Source organism: Perca flavescens, chromosome 1 (genome assembly GCF_004354835.1).
Source record: "Perca flavescens isolate YP-PL-M2 chromosome 1, PFLA_1.0, whole genome shotgun sequence".
NCBI lineage: Eukaryota > Metazoa > Chordata > Actinopteri > Perciformes > Percidae > Perca > Perca flavescens.
Genome location: NC_041331.1, coordinates 16,613,233 through 16,637,976, shown reverse-complemented (window position 1 = coordinate 16,637,976; position 24,744 = coordinate 16,613,233). Strand labels below are relative to the sequence as shown.

Genomic DNA, 24,744 nt, shown 5'->3' with positions numbered 1-24,744 from the left:
CCGTTACACCTGGTGGCACAACCAGGTGCTAAAGTGTCTTGCAGCAGTGCTGGAAAGCCGACGGACAGGTGTGAATGCCCTTCCTCCCCCGTCATCTCGGTGGCGGCCAACACCATTTGTCCGGGAGGGTGAGTAAAGGCAGCCTCACTACTGTAAGACCAGACACTGGGAGGCTGAGCAGAGCATGCGACTGGAAGCTGCTGGCAGACCTGGATAAGAAACTCTGCTTCCCAGCCGAGATTGCAGCTACCAACCGGCGACCAGACCTTGTTCTGTGGTCAGCCTCGCTGAAGCTTGTCTACATCATCGAGCTCACCGTGCCCTGGGAGGGTGCAGTGGAGGAGGCCTATGAACGGAAAAGGCTGAGGTACGCAGAACTTGCAGCCGATGCGCAACAACAGGGCTGGAATGCGAAGGTACACCCAGTGGAAGTAGGTTGCAGAGGGTTCGTAGCCACCTCAACATCTAGGCTACTCAGGGAGATGGGAGTGCGAGGGAAGGCCCATCGACAGGCAATCAAAGACCTCTCCAAGGCTGCTGAAAAGGGGAGCCAGTGGCTGTGGATGAAAAGAAAGGACTCCGCCTGGGCTTTCAAGTGAGTTGATGGCATCTAGGGAGTGAACCTGGGACGCTGGGACTCACTGCTGAACCCTCTGGAGGTGTCGTGGGCCTATCAGCGAAACACCTAAGAAGGAGGGTGCCCACTTGACAACCCAAAGGGTGCCATCACTCAATTGACCATCCCACGGAGTCTCATCGGTGCCTCAAGTGCGAATAATTTAGGGATATTAACATCTAGTCCTACACAACAGACCTTCATTACTGTTTAATCACGAAAAAGTTAGAATAAATGTGTTTTCGTTATCTTAGAATGAGCCATATATATCTACATAGAGAGAGCGGCCCTACATGTTGCCCTGCTTTGAAGCCCAGAACGGACACGCCAAACACTGGCTCTAGAGAGGGCCTTTCTTGTTTTTACGGTACCTGAAGGCCACCCTATATTCTGCTTCAAGCTTGAAAAGGGTGGGTTGGCCGGAGGGGTATTCAGTTGATTGCAATCCTCAACCTCACAGCTAGATGCCACAAAATCCTACGCACTGCACCCTTAAGTGTGTTACAATGTCAGCTGTTATCTTCTGTTTAAAAAATCAGTACAGTACTGCTATCAGCATGGACAGCACCAGGGTCATGTATTATGTGTCTAATTTTTTGCATCCGACTAATGGCAGTGATGAATGACTTGTCACATGGAATTAAAATAAGGCATTGGTGCATGAATGACAATGTTTTCCTTTGACTGGACAGAATCTCAACACCCCCGATACTCTAGTTACAGGCAGACACTGTGTTATTGACGTCATGCCTATTTTCCCATTTGTACATTGTTGTACCATGATGTGTTTTCCTCATTTAGTCCATGATATCTTCTCCTGTGGGATCATGCAGATGACAAGACTTTAGGGCTGTTGGCCTCCTGGCTCGTTCTTCTTTTTGCTCAATGGCTAAATGTCGCTCCAGAGGGACTGGCATAGGATGCTGCCTAATGACTGTATTTTACTGTTTACTGGCTTTCAGGAAGTGCCAGAGCCCCCACTTGGGACCAGTTTGAACAATTTGACTGGCTTGACTGACTTAGGAGGGAAAGAGGGAGGGCCTGTTCTTGGGGTGTTTTTGTTTAAGGAGACAGGCATATAAAAGCAAATGGCACCCACTGGATGCTCTCTCCGTCCAGTGCAAGTGTTTGTTGCCCCGGCAGTGCAGTTGAGATTAGACTCCAGTCTCGTCATTGTTCCATGACTTCCTTCGCTCTTTCCGTTTCTTTCCTCAGATAGGTTACTATGGCAATACCATAGTTGTCAGACAGTCATGGCTTGACTGAGTTCAGCTAGACTGAACCACTGGTGGTTGGGGAATGTTGTGTAAAACAGCAGGAGGCCCAGACTTATTTAAACAGCCCCTTTCTGTTGTTCAGACTTCACTTCCTTGTCAGAAACATTATCATTATTATAAGCTGGCCTAAACAAGATTTTCTTTTTCTTTCTTTTTTCAGTCAATCACAGCGGATGTAATTAGATTTTGCAAAACTTAATAACAAAAAGAAATACAGAAGATGCCAAAGTGAAAATATGTATGAAGATCTGTGCTGATTCTCTGTGCATGATTGCAAAGAAGCATAAAACATTTAATGGATTGAAGTAAACAAGCCAAGAAACTCATAGTGTAGAAATAACTAGAAATGTGAGAAGAGCAAAGGAGAGCGATGGCCATTTCAAGGCCCTGCTGTGCTGTGAAGTGTGCTGTCTGATGTCAAACAAAAAGAGCAAGACTCGAGATACAAGCCCTGATTAGTGTTGGTGTTAATTCCAAATCTATCTGTGTTTATTATTCGCTTAATATGGAAATGTGTCCATCTGCTCGTAGACTCACACAGCACTTGGCAGTCATGCAGTCTTAGACTGTGGCACAAGGCAAGAGGATAGGAATGGCTGTAGGAGAATAACGAGGCACATTAACTGACAGGTAACAGTTTTTTTTATAGATATCGGAGGTTGTGTAACATCTCATAAAACCGTCACCTGGCCTGCATATACCCGTTTCTTCCGCCTGCGTTGATGTTTAAGTAATTTATTGCCTGCCCATTTTTATGAGGGCTGAATCATGGTCTTTGAGTTTAGAAGTTCTTCTTTCCTCACTGTACTTTTCTTCTTTCTCCATAGGTAAAGCATTTGTTCCTAAGCAGAAACCAATGGAAACCCGCCAGGAGGAAGTCACAACCCTCGATCCAGAATTAGAGGAAGCCCTGTCAAGCGCCACAGATACAGAACTGTGTGATCTAGCAGGTAAGAATGAATAAATACCTGTGAGAAAGCTAATAAAGTCATTGTTAAAAGGTTTTGAAAACATAACTCCGTATGAGGCTTTCTTTAAAGGTCCCATGGCATGAAAATGTCACTTTATGAGCCCTGGGTATCCTGCTCTGCCTTTGAGAAAATGAAAGCTCAGATGGGCCGATCTGGAATCTTAAGAGGTCATAAGGAGCAAGGTTACCTCCCCTTTCTCTGCTTTGCCCGCCCAGAGAATTTGGCCCACCCATGAGAAAAAGAGAGACATCATGGCTTTCAAACAAGCAAAGTGGCAGTTGGTCAAGGCCCGGTCAGCGAGCTTGTTACGTTTATGCCCGCAATCTCTTGTGGAGCATTATAACTTCAAAAAAACCACAGGTTCCAGTTAAAGGAGAATTCCGGTCGATATCAACATGTAGCTCTGTTGTTCGTGGTCCGGGAGTGCTGTCAGTAGCGAGAAAAACGAAAATAATCGGTGTTGCCTACACCGTGTTATCCAGTGTTTTTAGCTGAGCTGGACCACAGAATATTTGGTGTAAAACAAACCGGTGATGCTGTTCTGCTCTCATTGTTCTCCGTGTAGTGAGACACAGTCGGACAAAATTTGCAATTCGCCATCACGTTTCGTAAAACGGCCCATATTTGAATTTAGTGATGAAATAGCAGACAAACAACGTAAAAAGTTTCCAGTTGTTGGCCACGACAGCAATCCACGGTTGTTGTGATTGTTGCGGCACTTTGCATTGTGGGATACAGTAGGCGAGAGACTCATCCGAGGCATACTGGAGATTTTCTCAGAATCAGTACGACCTCCGGGTATTTTTGGCATACTGCAGATTTTGCATTTTTTTTGCATACTACATGCTACATTTTGGCCAAATCGGTACGCACTGCAGTGCTAGTATAGTACGCAGTTTTGAAAATGGCCTGTGACTGTCCTTCCCAGGGCTCCGTCCTGTGTGTGTTGATGGGGGAATAAAAGGGCTTACTGAGCAAAATAACACTACTTCTCTTCTATGGCCTCTAGATTTGGTTACCCTTCATTCACTTACTGGTGCATTTTTTTAACCCTGGAGAATACATGCTTACACACTGATTCCTTACTAAAGCTACTGACTCTATGGTTTGCTTTTGTTTTGCAGCGATCCTGGGTGTTCACACGCTGGTCACCAGTAGTCAGACATATGATGGGACTACATCTAAAGAGGGTTACAACAGTAAGTACAATCTGAGAATTTAACCGTTCATTCAAAGGTCCCAAAAGGATCAACATCTTGACCTCTGCGTGCGTGTCTTTTCTAGATGTGATCAAAGGGGAGAAGATGAACCCAGTGTTTGATGAGCCTCCCAATCCCACTAATGTAGAAGAAACTCTGCAGAGGATAAAAAGCAATGACAGCTCCTTAACGGAGGTCAACCTTAACAACATTAAGGTACACAGAAACACAAGCTTTCAGACCGTCCGAGTGTGTATATGCTACTAGACTGCTACAGCACTGTGTTTTTTGTTGGTTTTCTAGAACATTCCAATTCCCACACTGAAGGACTTCGCCAAAGCCATGGAAAAGAACACGACCGTCAAGAAGTTCAGCCTGGCAGCAACGCGGAGTAACGACCCCATTGCTGTGGTGAGAGCGGTTTGCTTGTGTTCTTTTAATGGCTTCATTGACACCTGGCGTGACCATATTTACGTCTTTGCTCCATTTCCTCCTCCTCCCAGGCGTTCAGTGACATGCTGCGAGAGAACAAGACGTTGCGAGCATTGAACTTGGAGTCCAACTTCATCACCGGGGCAGGGGTGCAGGCTTTGGTTGATGCGTTGCGAGACAACGACACACTCACAGAAATCAAGATAGACAACCAGGTACCGGATCCTTTTGTGACACACACACACACACAAACCTACTGTACATACATGCATCGGCACGCCAGCATCTGAAATGATCAGAGTTTATTTTTGTATTTCTCCTTTTTTGTTGCTGTCATCATTCAGGGTCACTGTAGGTGATTACAGGGAACGTATGACAGAGGAAGTTTATGCACTCTTTTTTTTTTTTTTTTTTTTTTAATAAAGTGGTTTCACAAAGCCTTAAGTAGTATAACATGTCTGTGTTATGCAGTGTGTAGTTGACGAATATGCCAACCAACACAAACCACTGCCCGAATTAAACGAGTGAGAGTTTCCAGTAGTGGAGAAGAAGTTGAACCATATCCCTGTGGTGCAAGTCTTAAGCTGCAGACACACCAACCAGACGGCCGACCTTCGGCAGAAAAGGCAGTCGGACTGATCAGTCTCCCCGAGTTGGTCAAAAAAGTGCCTCGGGACACACCGAAGAGACGAGACGTAATACATCTCCATAACAGCAGGCGGCGCTAATCTGTATTGTCGCCCAAAAATGAAAACCGGCAGCTGATTGGACGAACGCGTCACGTGGGTCTGGTTTCTCTGGAAATTCAAAGACGGACTGTCATGGCGGCTTGTTCAGAATACGAGCTCATATTGTACTAAAATAGTTCACTGAAACGTGTTTCTGAAAACATTTTAAGCGAGAAATAGGCCACGCAGTTGCTGAATCTGTCTTCATTTAAGATCAACAAAGGTCAGTTTAGAAGACTTTCGTCTGATTTTGAGAGACTCTAGTCACGCTCATTCCGCTCCCCGTTTCCATCAGATGGGTCATTTGAGTCCAACTGCCGGCAGTGCCCACCCCGCCGATTATACATGTCAAATCAGCCAAAATGAAGGCCGACGGCCCCTCGGACGGACGACAGCACGGAACACACCGAACCGACTCGAGTCACTGACCTCGCCAGACCGTCCCAACGGCCGATTATCGGCTCGGTGTGTCAGCGCCTTAGGTCTCACAGTCTTTAAACCAAAGTGAATGTTCAGGTCTTGACCGCTCTATATTTGTGTGTGTGTTTCAGAGGCAGCAGCTGGGTACTACTGTAGAGATGGAGATAGCTAAGATGTTGGAAGAGAACAACAACATAGTGAAGTTTGGCTACCACTTCACCCAGCAAGGACCTCGCTCCAGAGCTGCTGCTGCTATCACCAAGAACAATGATCTGGGTATGACACACGCGCACAAGAATTGTTGAGAGTTGTTTAAACTTGCTAAAGTGGGTTGCATTTTTGCCCATTACGTTATCCTCCACCTGGTATCTCTCTCTGTGGGAGAATGAGTCATTACAATTCCAGCATCTCTGCAGTTTCATCTGCATCTGTATCTACAATGTGTTTTTTTTTTTTCTCCATAAGACGTCAGTCCTCAGTGACGACCTCTGCTCTCTTTTAGCTCCTCATCCTGTCAGAGTCGCGGTAGCACAGGTCTGATGCATGGGGTGTGACTCCGAAGTGTGATCACAGTGTTTGAATGAATTAACAGTATGGAGATTTGACACGGTGTGATCGCACAGCTTTGAGAGTGATGACATCTCACTTCCTGTTTTCTGCACACACTGACACATGTTGTTGAAATGGGTCTAAACTTTGACCGCTTAGTTCATGATAGAGAGAGAGAGAGAGAGATTGCTCGATACATAGATACGGCTCAATACATAGATACGGATAGATACGGATATATACAGATACATAGATAGATACAGATAGATAGATAGATAGATACAGATACATAGATAGATACAGATACATAGATAGATACAGATACATAAATAGATACAGATACATAGATAGATACAGATACATAGATAGATACAGATACATAGATGGATACAGATACGGATAGATAGATAGATAGATAGATAGATAGATAGATAGATAGATAGACTAACATGCCTGTGTAGGTTCAAGGTTGCGTAGCATGTTTACAGTTCATTCTTATTGTGAAATTATTATTATATGTCAGAACTAAATATTATTTCATGTGATTGATTTTGTGGAATAATTCACGCTTTTTGCTCTTTTTCATTTTACTCTCTAGTCCGCAAGAAGCGAGTGGAAGGGGACCAATAGGGACGAAGCCCAACCCGTCTCCCAGCCAATCCTGTTGTTTCATCTCACCATGTGGAATAATTTCAGCCAATGCCCTGGTCTCATCTCACTGTGTGGAAACTTTAGTCTTGTGCCAAACTGCGGGGCAAGGCGCGCTCAACCAGAACATACATCTGAGAAGAAGGGAAATAACTGGAATTGCCCTCTCCCATTTACATGTTCATACTTATGTTTATTATTATGTTATTGAAGGTGTAAATCTGATTTGTTTTTAGTCATTTCATTTCAGCTGCTTTTTTTTTTTTTTTTTTTTTAGCCTTTATGTGATCTGTCCAGACTTTTTACTTGCTTTTTTCCCTTTTTATACTATGCTATAATCATGTGGAATAAACATGAACATTACCAAGTAACAATAACATCTTTTGAAAAACAATAACTAACATTGAAAGAGCCCTGTATCCAACCATGATAGTTTGAAGCCTAAGCTCCCAGTGGAATACCTGTATTGAATCAGCAAAATAGTCATTAGAACAATAGGTATATAGCTCTAAAGTCGATCTTAGGCTTAAGCATCAGAAAGTGACGTGAAACAAAGTCAGACCAGTCTGTTAGAGCCACAGCTTACTGGCAGAATAGTTATAATCTAGCGTAGCCATGACTACTGCAAACCTTGTCTGACTGTAGATACCACAAGTTATCCTAAGGTAACATTAGTCAGCATGTGGTTAGATCACTGTTGTACATTCCATCTGCATGGTGGTTTGCAGGTGTTTATTGGAGTTGCCTTGTAAAGCCAGCTTGATTGTCTGGCTGGTTATGTAACGGTTAAGTTTGTGCTGTCCTCAGAACAGATGCTGGCTCGCCCCCTTATATGAATTAAATTCTGTATGTATCAATGCATAACGTTTTTACATTATTGTTTTATTCTAACTCAAGAGCTTGTTTTTTATATACGGTTCGATTCTGATGTTGGTTATTGTAATCATTCGTATCCCTTAACAATCAAATATAACTAGCTTTGGATATTTTGGATCAAGTAAAAGGGGGATTGTACTGTAAAAGGAACAGGATATTAACTCAAACAGGCTTTGACCTGCTCTTACAAATGATGCCGTAAAATGTCTGCTCAACACACTGGGTTTCTCTGATGCTTAACCATGCCAAAGACTAACACATGCAGTGCTTAAAGTTTCAATATGTAACGTGAGGGTTACTGGTTCAGGTTTTGGCTTTGTCAGCTACAGTCACTTCCTTGCAGTAAACATCCGGGAAAGTCTGAGTCTGTGGGTTAACAAAAATGATCTATACATTTCTTTAGATCTCATCATGCCATTACGTTTTTTATTTTGTGGGCCATTTGTAGCTTAAATGTTTAGCAAGTAGTTCACTAAGATGCGAGGAGGAGTTGGCAAACACTTTGTTTTACTTCTCAGGTTGGGACTATGACGGTTGTGACATGTTTTCTGTGAACTTTATCTCCCAGATAGAAAGTTTTGTACGGATCTTGAATTAGAATGTTCTACTCCCTCTTTCACACTTTGACTTGGCTCCCAGCACTAACATGTCATTCATTCATTATGTAACTGAAAACAACATGCTACGCGTGCCTCAAACTGAACTTCCTGAGGTACACTAACCTGCTTGAGATGGGTATAACGGGACTAATTCAGGATTACTTGAAACATTGTATATACTGTTTATGTGTAATAGGAACAGTATGCTGGCATGAACATCACTCATGTACATCACGTTTCTATCGACCAAAAATGTTCTTTCATCCTCACAGCCTCACGTTCCCTGGACAAGAGTTGTATGGCTGAATTCAGTACTCCTGGGTTTTATATCTGTGTGCTTCTTCTGTGGTCATATCTGCTACTGCTATTTTTCTTTTTTCTTGGACCTTTTGTTTTTACATTACTGTGCTTTGCTGGTGGACAGTCAGCTTAAGTGGAAAACTGATTTTTGGCCTGGGCTTGTTAAGAATATTCTGTGATTCATAATATACATTAATTGTGAAATGCCATCTCAAATTCAAAGTGCACACACACACACTTGTATGTGTATACCACCTAAATCTTCAGTTTTTTTGTACCTTATAACCCAGGTTTAGACTCAATATAAGGAATATGTACTATTATAAAACCACAAGACTGGTAAAACGCACTGCTGAATATAAGACATCCTCAACAATAAATGTTTTTACATACTCTGTGCCAATTTTTTTAAATGTTTTAAAGCTACAGTTGGTAATTAAAAAAAATAATAACCTGATCGTACAACATGAATCAGGTAATCTGTGGTGCTCGGAATGCCATAAGGAAAACAGCTGGGTTGGTTTTGGCTCGACTTGGTCACAAATTTTCTCATTTTACAACCAAACTGTACACTTTACATACGATCTGAAAACATTGACACTGCGTCAGAGACTGCTCTGCTCTGATTGGTTGTTTATCTTCGGGCGCAGTGGAAACCAGGTGGAAGTGCTCCTAATTTATTAATTTAAATATTTTCACAGGTAATCTGTCTCATCTGCTACTGTCAGAATATAGTGGCAGTTTCAGCAAATATGACAAAAAGTTATTTTTTTTTATAAAATGTACAAATTGATTTGACAAAATAAATTCTCAGCACAAGGTCCACTTTTGGAAAATGTCCATAGCCTTCAGCTTCATCTAGTGGTTTCATCATCAGCTGGAGTTCCTCAGTTGTCATAGAGATGCTGTTGACAAAGGAGCAAACTCCATTCACTGATAAGGTCAATAATGACATCAGCTATATTGTAGCTATTGTGTGCATATTCATAGATAGAAAAAGATAGGTGGAGATGGTGTTGATATGGATGTTAACATGCTAACATTTTATTTATATTAGCACTAAACAAAGCTGAGGCTAATGGAAATGTCCTTAGTTTAGCAATAATTTAACCAAAGTATTTGACAAATGACATTTTTGACCTCATGGTGGCACTAAAGGAAAAGTCAGCAGGCTTTATTCTCTGGGGACCATGAATGTCTGTACCAAACACTGAGATATTTCCATCTGGACCAAAGTCAGACGCTAGCATGAGTAATAAACTGCCTATATACTGTGTACTGAAGTGCATATTTAAAGCTGGTTGTGGCTAAATCTCAAGTTCCAACAGCATATTGACTGATATGCAGGCCTTTTGGTTTGGGAGGTACTCTAGGTGGTGTACGTATGCATCCTTTAATCAGATCCAGTTTTTCAGGTTGTTTGCACATGCCTGAGAGATGATGTAATGTATATGACTCCATGCCTCTCTGGGTTTCCTGTGCCAGTGTGCTGCGGTGAGCTGCTGTCAGAGAAAACTCTGTGAACTGTGGCTGGTGGGGGGAAGTGAATGACTCAAGTATTTCCACTCTGTGAGAATAGAGAGGACGAGAACAGGAGGTTTATGCCGTGCTGTTAATCCCACCACAAGGCATCATTTCAAAGGAAAAAAATCCAGTGAAATATACAGTTGTGTGCTTATGTAAGTACAGTACAACTTTTCCCTCAGGCCATGACCATTAATAAGCACTGCTCCTCTGCATGTGGAAAAAATAACTTACAGCTTCTAGCCCATGTCTTCATTGCAGGTTGATGTCCAGAGAGCACGGTCATAAATAGGATGCTAGGGAGAGGCTCAGGCAATAATGAAGCCTTAAAGGAGATATTCATGCATCATCCAAAACCAAGCTTGCATGCTGACTGTACAGCCCAGCTTATTGCAGAAATGAGACTAGTTGTGCTTAAAATCAAACAGCAAAGCACCAGCTTATAATGAAAAAACCTACTAAGTATCAGTAACTGAATGTGATATTCTCTTTAGCACGGCCATCTGATTAGATGTGATATTAATGCAGCTGCTGGTCAGGAGTTTGGATTAGGTGTAGCCCAGGCAGTGATGCTAACAGGGCTTAAACATCACTGGACTGGACCGACTCCAACACCAGAGTTGCCCCCACATGAACTGGAGTGATGCAAAAAGACAGTAGATGTTTATGTGCATTTGCTTGATATGAACTTCTTTTAATACTCTCCAAAAGTGTTTTTTCTGACATATTTATGTATGTTATATTTATTTTTGCCCCCAGATGCTGTCCTTCCTATTCTCTCCCTCTGCTAGTTTTCACACAGAGGCTTTGTTCTTAAACAGGTATGTTTACCTGCAGTCCTGCAGTTGATTTTCCATCAGAATGAGTGAGTCAGTCCCTCTCTATCATGACCTCATCATGCGCTTGGTAAACAAAGACTCATAGATTACAGAGAGAGGAGAGAATGGGAAGGACACTCGTATTGTACTGTACTTACAAACAGCCAAGCAAAGAGGTGTGAGCAGTGGCGCAAAAAGTGGGTATGCGCTATATGCGGCGCATAGGGGCGCAGCACCGTGGGGGCGAAAAAAAAAAAAAAAAAGTTAGAAATATTTGTTTTGGTGTTTTCTATATGTAGCTGCTTTTGTGCGTTTCTAAATCATTTCTGCATTTCCTCAATGTTATTTTATAACATTGTAGAGGACTAACAGGCTTGAGTAGGCGCCCTGTCTCATAATATTCCATCATAAACGCTCCCGTTTATATGTCAATGGGCGCTCCCTACTATGGCCACGCCAAGACCCGGGCTATTGAAGGGCGGGTCCGGTCTTGGCGTGGCCATAGTAGGATTCGTAATATGGCGAGTGGGGGCGCCGTGAATGCTGAGCGAACAGGTACAGTAGTGAGTTGTCGTCTGTGGAAAAAGATGGATAAAGCAAAAAAGCTGTCGGTGGCTAAAAATACAAAAAAGAAAGAGGGAAAAGGAGATAGCATGTCAAGGTTAGGTCTAACATTAGGTGGAAGTGTAGGGGGAGCCACTTGATACCAACAGTTTAATTTCTTAATATTATGGAAAAACTAATGCATAATGTTTGTTTGACAATATGTCTTAGTGGAGAAGAGCACAGGCAAGGAGTGAATGAGACAGACATGAGGTCGGCGATGGCATCAAGTAGAGATGAGACCAGTGATGACATCAGGTAGGAGTTCTATTAGTTAGACCACACAAAACTAAAGGTCCACTATGGTCTGAAGTTCTGTTGACCAACCTATTCACTGTGTCCTTTTTGGGGAAAAAATAGTGCAGACAGAGATGGAAAATGTAACAATTAGCCTATGTCTGACAGCGGGGACGTAGTAAACATATCAGAATGGGGGGCACACTTATTTATTTATTTATGTTTTTTGTGGGGGGGCGCCAAAATTGTTGTTGCATACCCCTCTGACACTGGGTAGTTGCGCCCCTGGGTGTGAGTCAATATAGCTGGTGACATGTTTATTTCAGAGTAAATAACCCTTATTTTAGGTACGAAAGAAATAAAAATCAGCAGCAATAATTCAGCTGACCTGAGTGCTCCTATCAGATTCCTGACATGTTATCAGGACCAAGAGAGTAATGAGGGTGTCCACCAAACACTGTCTCATACCTGACTGGGATATGTAATCGCCCTAACTGAAAACACCTTGAGAAGAAGTAATCCTTCTAATCCTGAAGCCATGCAGCTGTTTGGCTATGTGTGTAGTTGGTTTAAGTATTAGGAAAAGCAGACAGATCACTGTTTATATAAGAAGTGATGGTGGATGTGAAGATGTATAATGAGCCATGATGAATAAAAAGGGCTTCCTGCCCTAAATGTCAGCTTTAACAAGAGTAACAGCCATCTCTATTACAAGGTAGCCAAAGCAACACTGTAGTATTACACTTCCCTCCTTTTGTGTTCAAAATAGTAACTTATCCCAGCCTCGTAATGTCAAACACATTCTGCCAAGAGAACCTTCCGGTGCAATCCCTGTTTGGAATGGAAAAATAATTATCAGCAGTGAAATCTTCTCTGTTGGGTTCATTGTAATAAAAAGTTCACAATTTAACCCTTGTGTTGTCTTCGCGTCAACCTTGAAACTTTTTTTTCCAAAGTTTTTGACACCTTTTTTTCCACAGTTTGTATTTGCTTTTTCCAACGTTTGAAATTGTAAAATGTTTCCTCTACACATTTACAGCGCTTATTTCTACGTCCCATATTTTATGATATAAAACAAAAATTGAAAACGGGTCAATTTGACCCAAAGATAAGGGTTAAGGAACTATGACTAAACCATGACTTTCTATGGGTGGATCATTGTAGCATTTTGTTGCTTGGTACCCAGATTGAAAAGTACTATACTATGATTACTCAAACTGTGGTTATATGGTTTTATGAGGTTTCATAATGGCTCTGGTTGTTGAATAATTTTATGTAAACTATCCTCCAAAACAGTTTGCATGTATTCAAATCAAACCAAACCAAACAGTTCCTTCAACAAAGAAGCTCCTATTCTTCTAAAGTGTGTGTGGGAACTCTTAAATGCAGATCATGTAGAAATATATGGACTCATTTCTAAAGCATTAAAGGTACACTGTGTAGTGTTTTAAGTATTTAATCAGCTAAAATCATTGTCTTCATTCATAAATATGTCCTCATTGGTGTAAAATTACTTCTGACAATGATCTGACTTATCCTCGTAAGCGAAGATTTTCTTATCTGTATTTACATTGGACGGGCAAGTCCAAGGAGGCTTCCATGTCGTTCCGCCATTTTGAAAAACTATAATGGCTGAGAGGGACATAAAGCACTAGCCTACCTGTCTAGCTAATACGCAACGCGTTTTCGTTCAGAGCCAGCGTCACGTGACTGAAACCAGCTGAAACGGAGGAGATCAGTGAGAGCCACTTGTCACTGCCCCGGCAAATTTGAAAGCGTGCACTGCACTTTAGTTCATAGTGGAGGATCATACTTATGCGGATCCACAGGAGAAGGAATCCTCGTCGCCAAAAAAGTGAAGACATGTTGTCACAGCTTCTTGGTACATAATGGCTACCGTAGTTGCAACACGCATTTGAAAAAGCGAGGTGCTAGAGAGCACTATTTGTTTGAATGCAAAATACAATTTCACTGCTAGATGGGAGAAATTCCTACACAGTGTAGCCTACCTTTACATTATCAAAGACAGGAATGTTTCACTTCATTTATGTGTTTCAAAAAGTTGCAGGATTGACTGGTGATGAAATGGCTCCATCTGGCGGTTGGAAATATATGGGACTTGACACAGGTGCAATACAAAAACATGTCCAGTAGGGGTCAGAAAATAACTGACTGATACATTATTGTTGACAGTATTGAAAGAGATCCTGTAGGTGTCTCATTTCGACCATGTGCTGATGGATAACCTCTATCCAACCTCATTATCCTAACATTAACCTCATGTAGATGCATATATTTCATTTGATTGTAGTCCACAGGCAGCAGTGCATCACTTAACAACATTTAACAATTGTGAACTTTTAAACTATACTGTCTTTAATTAGGACAAGAAATGCTCCCATCTGATTCACTCGCTCAACCTAGGTTATTCTCCTCCAACAATTTATGCGGTTGTGAGGACTGACATGAACTTCAGTCCTCACAACAGCATAAAACCTGAAATGACCTACAGGCTTAACCAGATGTGGCTTACTTCCCTCTTAAGAACTGATGGCGTGAGTGCACTGCTTCCACTGTCTCCTCTACCGAGACCTGTGACTGAGATGGATCAGGAGGCGGCTTGAGAGATTGTTGTCATGGTAATGTTGTGACATATAACTCACAGCGTTGTTGCTTCTCCTTCTTCTTTTTATACAATGCAATTTTTATATTTCAATATGTCTAGCTTCCTTGTTATCATTTTGCCTTTGTTTCCTTTGTTTTTGCCTATAAGAGTGACATAATCTGTGTCCTACTGTAGGTCAGTCTGCCAATGCAATCTCCTGTTGTTGTTGTTGTTGTTGTTGTTGTTGTTGTTGTTGTTTAGACCCCTGAGTATAGATTCCAGGAGTTCACTGTGAACACAATGAACTTTTCTGGGAGAAAAAAAATATTATTTGAGATATTTCAATGCTTTTTTACCCTCACAAAACCCCAGTGATTTGTGCTTCTACTCCAGCATATACAACATGAACAATGAACTGATTTGCAGTTCAATCTAAAAAGTGACATCTTACAGATGTATAATTATATATAATTAATGCACTGAGCTCCCTCCTCTAGGTCTCTCTTTGTACTGTTACATAAGTTTAATGACCTGATTTCCATTAGAAAATGCCAGACAGTAATATCATCTATAACCAAGAGGGACTATTTGAATAAATTAATCATTCAGACATCATGAATCCACTTGTTGCTTCCCAGTATTTGTTCCTCAGCGGTTAGATTCCGTGGGGGTACATCCTGTGCATCCCAAAGTAGCACCTGCAGTCTTTGTTTTCCATATTAAATTGCATATTACTCCCTTTCACCAACATAACATTAAAATTACTTATTATGTTAATATTTGTACCATCATTGCCTTTCACTGCCAGCACCGTTTATATGAATGAGTAATTACATGGCTTGAACTTCCTAACACTGTGATTCAAAAGAGAAAACAACCTCAGGGAATTCAACACCATTCTGGGTTTTGAATACTCATGAACCATACCGACTGCACAGACGACAGGGACAGGGGGCAATGCAAATTTTCCCCAGCCACTCTCTATTAATGAATAATGAGAGGAGTAACAGTCCAAGTTCACATATTGGCTATCATGTAACTTGGTTATTTAACTGGGAATAATCTTGTTGTTCATTTATGGTGATTAACTGACCTGTTGCAGGGTGCAGGTTGAGCTCTCATAATGATAAAACATACTCAGGCTTTTATCACTCCATTTAGAGATAAAAGATTAGATAATAATGGAGATTTTATTGCATGAAAAACTAATGTATGTTTGCTATTGTTAGTGTCATACACTTGTACAAACAATGTACTGAAAACCTGACATGCACAATATGGTTACTAAGCTTTGTCTTAGTGTAACCAAACAAATACAATCCAAATTATATTATAAAACAGTACAGCCAATTGTAGAAGCCAGAATGGAGGAACATAATGCAACTTTGTACTCTTGAACATGCCCGTATGTACTTTAAGCTTCATATGGGTCAAAACATGATTTTGAAGGAGGATATATGGACCGTAAATGACCGATTATGATTACACATTTAAACCGAAAGAAACATTTTTCCAAGAAATGAAATCAAAACCCACATTCAGTACACTGTAGATTGGAATATTAAAATATATTTACTACATAATTGTAGTAAATGATGTAGCTTTTAATGTAACTACATCACCACAATTTAATGTTGCTGTTCATTCTCAAAATAAAGGTGAATGTTTTGTTTGTGCAACTGATGTTATATGATTGCAAGGAATACATAAATTCTGTTTAGTGTATACACAGTAAGGTCCTCATTTAACTTTATGACACTGATACCCCATCTTGGGGAAATCCCTTATATTTTTGTATAGCTTCTACATGTGGTAATAGTCATAAACACATTCTTTTTATGCAGGGCTGGTCATGGGACTGTTAACCAGGTTCCTCTTACAGAGGCCATCTAAAGTGACCATGCACTTAACAGCATTGACTCCAGATGTCACATGCAGTGGTTAGTGGTCACAGAGACTTGTTAAATGTTTCCACACAATGTGAAAGGATCTCTCCAGTCTTACTTAATTATGTGGTACACAAGGAAAAGTGAGGTAAAATAATAACCAGCTGAGTCTTGGATCTAAGGACCTTTTATTGAAGTCATCTAATGAGGGACTATTTTATTGCTGTTTTACAAGGTCAATGCAGTTAACATCAAGGCCTAAAAAAGGGATATAGCTTAACTCTGAGTCCAAACTCCTAGGCCAGCTTTGTCTTAGTGAGCAATAATTGATTTGTGTTAACTTTATCACTCACAACTTTATTTAGTAAAATACAAAATACAAGCACAATATAAACTGAAACAATACAACTCTTAATATTAGATTTAAACTAAGGGCCCATCTATAAGATGCAGCATCAATATTAGGTAATAATGCAGATGTTGTCCACATTTCAGTGTATATTGTGATTTAGATTTAATTTGCAATTAATTAAATGGCTAAATGTGGTAATTAAATAGGTGTCAAGCTACATTTAAAGGTGACTACAACAGCAACTCTTTTGTGTCCCTGCTCTGCACATGAACTGCATTTTGACATAACTTTACAGTGTGATGAATGTCTGGTTTCTCGGGAATGGCAGATTAATAGATTATAGTTTGTGTAATTTCAGTTTTTAGAATATTACTATGCCAATAAATGTGTCGATTCTTAAACGGTGTATCTCACGTTAGTTGCCAACTTCCGGGCATTGGGTTGGTTGGTGCAGGTGGCTGAAGGGAGCTAAACATTAGCTATCGTGGCTAATGTAACTTGGGTCTGGAGCATGCAAACGATATTCCCGGATATGTAACATATCTTCTGTATTATCAATTAATTGTCATCCATTTTTACGTCTCCTTTTTCTTTTTGTTGAGCTAATGTTAGTAAGTGACTACTACAAATCTACTATTTTGTTGATGAAAGTTCACTAGCTAACGTTACTAGGAAGTTGCCGGAAGTTAGCAACTGGTCTTTTTTATTTTATCAAAAACTCGACGATTAACTAGCATTAACGTTAGGTCTATTTTATTTTTTTCAGTTAAAGCAAAACTTAAATTTTAATTTACTGAATTTTACTCCAAATACTTGCACTTCACAGCCATGTAAATACACCAAAACATTTCAACAAAGGTTCGTATGTATTATTTTGAAAGTGTAACCGGAAACTGTATTATTGTTCTACTTCCTCCTGGACGTTTTTACGTAAACGGATCTATCTAGCTATGACAAAAGCTACCCGTGAGGTACTAGTCCCCGAAACATGTCTCCTGTCCCCAGGGTTAACATGCTGAATATGACCGGGGACGGGAATCTCCCTGCCGCCTGAACCAGCGGTTTACTTTACTGCAGCGAGTCAACTAGAGCGTTAAAACAAACCGAGGTAACAGACGGGCTCTTTATTTATTCAAGAGAACATGGCGGAGTTTTCGCCCGTCCTGTCGATGCGGGATGGAGGAGGACGATTTGGCCAACCCATCTTCCCTCGGTCCAGGTCTGGTTCCGAGTCAGAGAGCGAACTGTCCCAGAGCCTGGCCCGGACCAAGATCCGCTCGTACGGAAGCACAGCTAGCGTCACGGCTTCTCTGGGGGAGAAATACATAGAGCATCGAGTTACAGACAGTGATACCCTGCAAGGGATTGCTCTCAAATATGGTGTTACGGTAAGGTTGCCACACAACCACTGCAATGTTAGTTTGATGTTAACCTTGACAAGAACATAGATCTGATGAAATATAGCATCTGTGTTAATGCATTATAGCAGTCCTTACTGACTTAATTAGAAGAGGCAGACACAATCATCATGCCTATTTTCTCTATCATGTGGACATCACATTTACTTCTGAATTCAGTGATCGGGCAGGGTACCATGGTTTGATTTCCCTTTTAAGTCAGTTCATGGAGCAAAATACACTTGACCCAGAAACATCACATAAAAGCATTTGAACATTCAGTAGTATGCCTATATTGGTGGAGCTCTTTAGAAGTGTTGCTGCTGCATCTTATAGGCCCAGTGAAGGAAGATGTTATTTCTGTATGTCACTTCACTTTGTGGGAATAGAGTTTACTTTTTGATTTTACTCTCTATACCACAACAAGTCAGTCCACTATAAATGCAATAGGATTCTTATATTTCAACATTAAGGGTGTGGAGAATGGGACCCAAAAGCCAAAGGTTCACTGTGTGTTAACTGTTTGTCAGAAATTCAATAACATGCACATTTTTTGGCACCAATATTTATTAAAACAGGTGCTGCATCATTTTATTTTAGAAAATGTTCTTTATTCTACTTTTTAAAGAAATAGCCTATTGCATATTGGCCTGTCATATTTCATTCACTGATGATTTGATGGGGATTCCACTTTGAACACAGCCACTAAGTACTGTCAAAACATCATCTAGTGAAATGTGCGTTTCTTTACACATTTTTAAAATGTAAAACATTATTTTAATGTTTTGAAGAAGTTAAACAACTCAATTTAAAGACTGAATTGCATAGGTTTTCCCATTCATTGAATTTAGCATGCTCAAACGGCGGCTCTTGATTTAAAAAATGCACATATAATCTAGTACTTTTTGTTCATTTGCAAGAAATCAAAAATATACGAAGACTGACTGTCATGTGGACAAATTAACCCATATATTTATATCAGTGACACAACATGTTTGTATTTGGTGTTATCAGATGATTTGGTTCTCATCAAAACAAGGAAATTGGTTGCTTAGTCATAGAAATTATACTATTTTAACACTGTCATTTTTCCTGTCACCCTGATATGCCAGATGGAGCAAATCAAGAGAGCCAACAAGCTGTTCAGCAATGACTGCATTTTTCTGAAGAACAGCCTCAACATCCCTGTGGTGTCGGAGAAGCGCTACATATTTAACGGACTGTCTCTGGAGTCTCCTGATGGGGACAGTGAAGCAGCATGCCAGGAGGCAGATACACCTTGTGTTGTGTTGCAGGATATTGAGGGACCCTCGCCAGCCCCATCCCCGCCCCCAGAGGAGCTGTCAGCCAAAGACTTCTTACACAGACTGGACTTGCAAATTAAACAATCAAAACAGGCAGCACGCAGGCTGAAAGAAGAGGAAGTAAGGTGAGGTGGTAAATCCCCCCCACATGACCAAACCTGCTTCTTTTCTGCCTGTTGACGAGTACACTCTATCAGATTCAGACCAGGCTGTGAACGCTCATTGCCACTAATTAACTTTCAGAATTTGACCAAATTAAAATATGAATACGTCAAAATGTCACCTGGACCCGTTCTTCCCTAATGGTCCAGTCAGGCGTCCCAATCAAAGGATGTTTATTGTGGGTGTGAGGGCCGACTGTCGTTTCACAGCCCCTTTTCCCAAAAAAGCAACTCATGGACTTACACTGGGTCTAAAGATCATCTTAGCCTTGAAATGCTTTTGGGAAATCGGGCCCAGATTCTCATCCCTGAGCTCTGTAGGTGATTGTAAGAAGTCCTAGTCAGCAGGAACAGAGACTGGGAAGTGCCAATGTTCTCAGAGAATGAGGATCGAAGATAGGAATCAGGATTTTGCCGACCTGTTGTACTAGTCAGATGCCACTTTATGCAACAATCAAGCATTTAGCAGAAGATTTGGCTTGCTGAATCAGGCCTGAGCGTGTCTTCATGACACTGCATGTTGAGACAGAGAGCGCTCACACGTCGGTTCAGTAGTGAGGGTAGTAGTGGATGCCTGGCATACCCCCATTCATAGACCGTTGTTGTTGATACTATCACTTTAGTCTGGACTGAGTCACCCTGCTGCAGTTAGTGTCTTCTACAGACAAATAGTGTTTCCACTTTAGGTTCTCTAAAAGTGCTTTGTTGATACTACAGTGGATGCAGGCGCTCCTCTAGCAGCCGTTATGTTAATGTCCTTCCTGTTGGCTTAAGGGTAACATTATCTGACCGATTTGGCAGTTGCACTGGCATTAACTGTCGCTTATCTCTGATTTCTATTATCACTGCTAGTCTGAAACCATGTTACAGAACTCTTAATAGATCTCTAATTTCTCCCGAAAGACTAAGGAGGGTCCAAACACGTTCATCTGTCTACTAAACAGTTCATACCATATCACACCCAATTCAACCATAGAATAATAACATTTAGGGCGATCGATGTTTTCCTACATCCTGTCAATTGAATTTTTTTAATTTGGTGTCCATTATGATTATGATGATGTAAAAGAGCCAGAAGAAATCATCATGGCAATATATTTTAGTCTTATTTCCACGTAAAAATCTCATTACTAAATTCAACTTTTAACTAGGACTATCATGTGAACTACAACTAAATACTGTACATACTACTGTATGTGTCAGTGCAAGATAATATTGTAGCAAGTATTTCATAATTATGTGACACATTTCCTAACGTATTTTATCGTGTGCCAGTAACTCTAGACATGGGTTTTGTGCTTACAAAGGCACGAGCCTTGAGTAAATGTACACATACAGTATTTAATTTCTCTTTAAATGTTTACCTGCCAGCTGAGGCAAAGCCAAGCTTTGTGGTAAAGCCCTGTCTCTGACTCCAGCAACATCAAAGGTCAGCTGTGGAGCTGTTGTGTGTTTGGACAAACAGAGACACACTCTGGTGTCTCCACACGTCTGTTTGGCAAGGGAGGACCCTTGGATGGAATAAACCACAAACCTCTTAAACTGAAAGGAATAGTTGTCTGGTTGATACAGTTCCTTTAGAAGACATTATATCTTCATACAGTATAGTTTGATCAGTAACTATAACTAGCTATATCACTATTTATAATTTAATTTATACTTTTACACAAAGGCCTGAATTACACGCACATGCTCAAAACCTATGCGTACTAATGGAGAGATGTGAGGGAGCTGCCCATGGAAAGGCGCCCCGAGCTGTTGGGGGTTCAGTGCCTTGCTCAAGAGCACCTTGGCAGCGCCCATACCTTGGTCCGTATGGGGACTTGAACCAGCAACCCTCCGGTTCCCAACCCAACTCCCCACTGACTGAGCTACTGCCACCCCATTCCCCATTTACATTTATGAAGATCTTTTTACCCTGAAAATGTGGCCACAATACTCCATAAACTCAGTCAATACCGTGCAGTCTTGCAACTTGCTTTAAAGTCTAAAGACATCCTTCTTGTCACTTATATTTATGGTAAACATTTGTATAACTTTATTTCTTCTACGTATATCACTTTTAAAAAAACAACAGGAGTTGCAGAATGATAAACGGGAAAAAAAAAGAAAGGAAGGTGTCGAAAATAGGGTAAAAAAAAAGAAACAAATACTCCTTACACCTAGTAACTGTTAATATGCAAGTTAGAAAACACATGAGTCAGAACAAGTTTAGAATATGTTTGAACATTTTTTTGAAAAAAAAGTTATGTACATGTAATATATAATGTAACATATATCACCCAAAAAGCCCCAATGTATTAGACAGATCCGTGCAGCAACATTCTATTTTCAAAAGTAATTAAAACGACTTTGCGTTAGCCAGCTTCATCTCATCAAGCGGGTCATTCGAGAACGCCAGGATTCCCAGATCCAAACTGCCACCAAAATTGAACTGGTTGCTCGATATAGATAAGTAGATTGAGAGCGATCCTTTTGAGAGACAGACTAACTAAAAGACAAGGTCAAGTGCATCATTTTCTTATAAATAAGAGAATAACCTGGGATTAGACAGGTTTTCTGTCCACCAGATCCCTGCAAGAAATGAATCGATTGTAACCCGTTTTCATGAATGGTCTCTTGAAGACCAAACCACAATGGGCACTTAATCCTGTCAGCCATCGGGATGTTTTTTTAGTCAAAGAAAACCTCCATCGCTCTATAGCCAGATTCTTTTAGCCTCCTACTTTTACTGCTCCATCTCTTCTTTTGAGTTTCTCCTGCAAAGTCATGGTCTAACGGTGACTACACACCGAGCCGATAATCGTCTGTCGGACAGTCTGGCGAGGTCAGTGACTCGAGTCTGTTCGGTGTGTTCCGTGCCGTCGTCCGTCCGAGGGGCCCATCTGATTGGTGGAGTGCTAACCCGGAAACGGGGAGCGGAATGAGCGTGACTAGAGTCTCTCAAAATCTGAGGAATATCTTTTAAACTGACCTTTGTCGATCTGAAATGAAGTTCTCGCTTAAAATGTTTTCAGAAACACGTTTCGGTGAACTATTTTAGTACAATATGAGCTCGTATTCTGAACAAGCCGCCATGACAGTCTGTCTTTGAATTTCCGGAGAAACCAGACCCACGTGACGCGTTCGTCCAGTCAGCTGCCGTATTACGTCTCGTCGCTTTGGTGTGTTCCGAGGCACTTTTTTGACCAACTCGAGGAGACCGATCAGTCCAACTGGCTTTTCTACCGAGGGTCGGCCGTCTGGTCTGTGTGTCTGGGCCTTAAAAACGTTCTCTTCATCTTCTATTGATTTAGATTTTGTATTTCTTTCCCTAATTAACTGTGATCCCTTGCAGCTGAGCTGTTTTTCTCAACCTTGTGAATAGTTTATACATATACACTATACAGTAGCTCTAAAGAAAAAAAACTATTTCTTTTAAATGAAGGAATTTGGGACAGCTTTCATTTCTGAATTAGCTTTTCTAAGAGAGTGGCCAGTTAACAGCAAAGGTTAAACTTCACGATTGGGCTCAAGATATTGGTGTCCATGTACTGAGAGGCCAAATGACCCTTCAGCTTTGACGGGAGGACAATGCGGCTGTTTGGTTCACCTCATCTATTATTCACACACCGTGCGCTCACCTAGACACTGTGGTGACCAGTTAAGCAGAGGGAGAAAGAGAGGAAAGGAGTTAAGGAAAGTGTGTGTGTGCAATTATATTAAAAGGTGTTTTTCCACTGTGGAAAACCTCCTAATCATTAAAGGTCATCTATCTTGTTCTCATTCGCAGGAACAATGAGGAGGACTACACAACCCCAACAACATCATATCAGGAGATATAAAGGACCAGTTCGTTTACTGCACACGCACGTGCACACGCACACACACAACCACAACCCCATTGCTTTTTTTGTCTCTTTACCTTTTTGCTTTTACCAAACCATGTTGAAGAAAAGTGCGTTTGCCTTTTTATTTTATGAAATGTTTGCCTTGTTATTTATTGATATGCAATTATTAAGATGTTTGATTGTTTTCGTTTTGTTCTACTTGGAGGCTTGACAGCGCGGAGGCGCATCTGATATGCTGTACAGAGCATCTGAGCACACATGCTCTACTCATCCTGTGCTTCTGAAGCTGCTGTACAGAACCCGCCTGCCACACACACACACACACACACACACACACACACACACACACACACACACACACACACACACACACACACACACACACACACACACACACACACACACACACACACACAGTGCTAAGCAGTTCCAGAAGGATAAGCTTGTTAGACTTGCTAACTGCTTCTGATGTGCTTAATCGCCACCTAGAATAGTATCATTGGGAAGTATATTCGGGCCTTCCTCATCAGTGTTTACCTTGTTTCAGCACACCCCAAACAGAAGTGGTGGATGGACTCAAACCTTTGAACAAGTTCCATTTGCCTCATAGATGCCTTTTCTTCGGGGGAAAAGAAGGGACTGCTCTATTTTTGAAGTGTGAATGCATTATTTATGTGTGGAGAACTGTCTGTAACAGTTGTGTTATGTGCTTTTAAATTCTATTTGTTTAATTTGAGGAGAATAAATATGTCATTTAACCAGACCCGACAATCTCATGTGTTTACATGACAATACAGGTTCTTGTGACCATGTGGATGTCAGTTATTGGTGTTTTTTTTCTCCCAGTTCATTGTCACATGTAAGTACAAATATAAAGAAAAGGCAATGTTTTAATTGCTTTTGAACTTTAGGAAAAAATCACAAATATTTACATTTAAAAATACTTATCTCGAGTCTCTACATAGATGGACATGTTTAACTCACAGAGACATGCAGAGAGAATTGACGATACAAACATGGCCCACTAGTGGGCCTCAGAAGAATTACAGCAGAACATAACGTGAGTATGGAGGGCACTGACACGATACATGATACAATATATTTTTGGTAAAATAAAAAGCAGGAATACTTAAAGATCTTACATACACTGGAAAAAGAAATATAATAGGCTAAGACAGGTTACATATAATGAGTATGATTTGATATATGTGCATTTTGTTGCAAAAAATGTATTTGAAACAGTAGTTGCTGACAACGCTACAGCATCATACTCTCATAACATTCATTTCCCGCAGGAGTCAGGTTGGAGTAAATGGTAGCATTTAGTTGAATGTGTGAGTTGGTTACATAAAATACTTTGATTTCTCTTTCAATGATATTCTAGTAATGAATACTCTGTGATCTTGGCGTGC

The 24,744-nt window shown here is 40.9% G+C and overlaps 2 protein-coding genes across 5 annotated transcripts in view; both read left to right on the top strand.

Annotated features, from left to right (window-relative positions):
• tmod2 (tropomodulin 2) overlaps positions 1-9,007 on the top strand; it is a 28,235-nt gene extending 19,228 nt beyond the window's left edge. For all 4 annotated transcript variants that reach the window (XM_028583533.1, XM_028583550.1, XM_028583542.1 and 1 more), the window contains 7 exons: positions 2,721-2,843; positions 3,989-4,063; positions 4,149-4,279; positions 4,367-4,474; positions 4,567-4,710; positions 5,775-5,919; positions 6,791-9,007. In XM_028583533.1, coding sequence (XP_028439334.1) covers positions 2,721-2,843; positions 3,989-4,063; positions 4,149-4,279; positions 4,367-4,474; positions 4,567-4,710; positions 5,775-5,919; positions 6,791-6,822 — 758 coding nt within the window. In that variant the 3' untranslated portion in view covers positions 6,823-9,007. The remainder of the gene's footprint in view (positions 1-2,720; positions 2,844-3,988; positions 4,064-4,148; positions 4,280-4,366; positions 4,475-4,566; positions 4,711-5,774; positions 5,920-6,790) is intronic.
• Positions 9,008-17,069: 8,062 nt separating this feature from the next.
• On the top strand, positions 17,070-24,095 carry lysmd2 (LysM, putative peptidoglycan-binding, domain containing 2). The gene is made up of 3 exons (XM_028576150.1): positions 17,070-18,028; positions 19,150-19,466; positions 23,275-24,095. Exons 1-3 carry the CDS (start codon positions 17,783-17,785, stop codon positions 23,324-23,326), a joined length of 615 nt encoding a protein of 204 aa, XP_028431951.1. The 5' UTR covers positions 17,070-17,782; the 3' UTR covers positions 23,327-24,095.
• Positions 24,096-24,744: the final 649 nt, after the last annotated feature.

Bases quoted from the DNA above. Each gene is read 5' to 3' on its own strand.
- lysmd2 (XM_028576150.1), top strand. From the start codon at position 17,783: ATGGCGGAGTTTTCGCCCGTCCTGTCGATGCGGGATGGAGGAGGACGA. The intron at 18,029-19,149 runs GTAAGGTTGCCA...CTGATATGCCAG, and splicing joins CTCTCAAATATGGTGTTACG to ATGGAGCAAATCAAGAGAGC. The intron at 19,467-23,274 runs GTGAGGTGGTAA...TCTCATTCGCAG, and splicing joins CTGAAAGAAGAGGAAGTAAG to GAACAATGAGGAGGACTACA.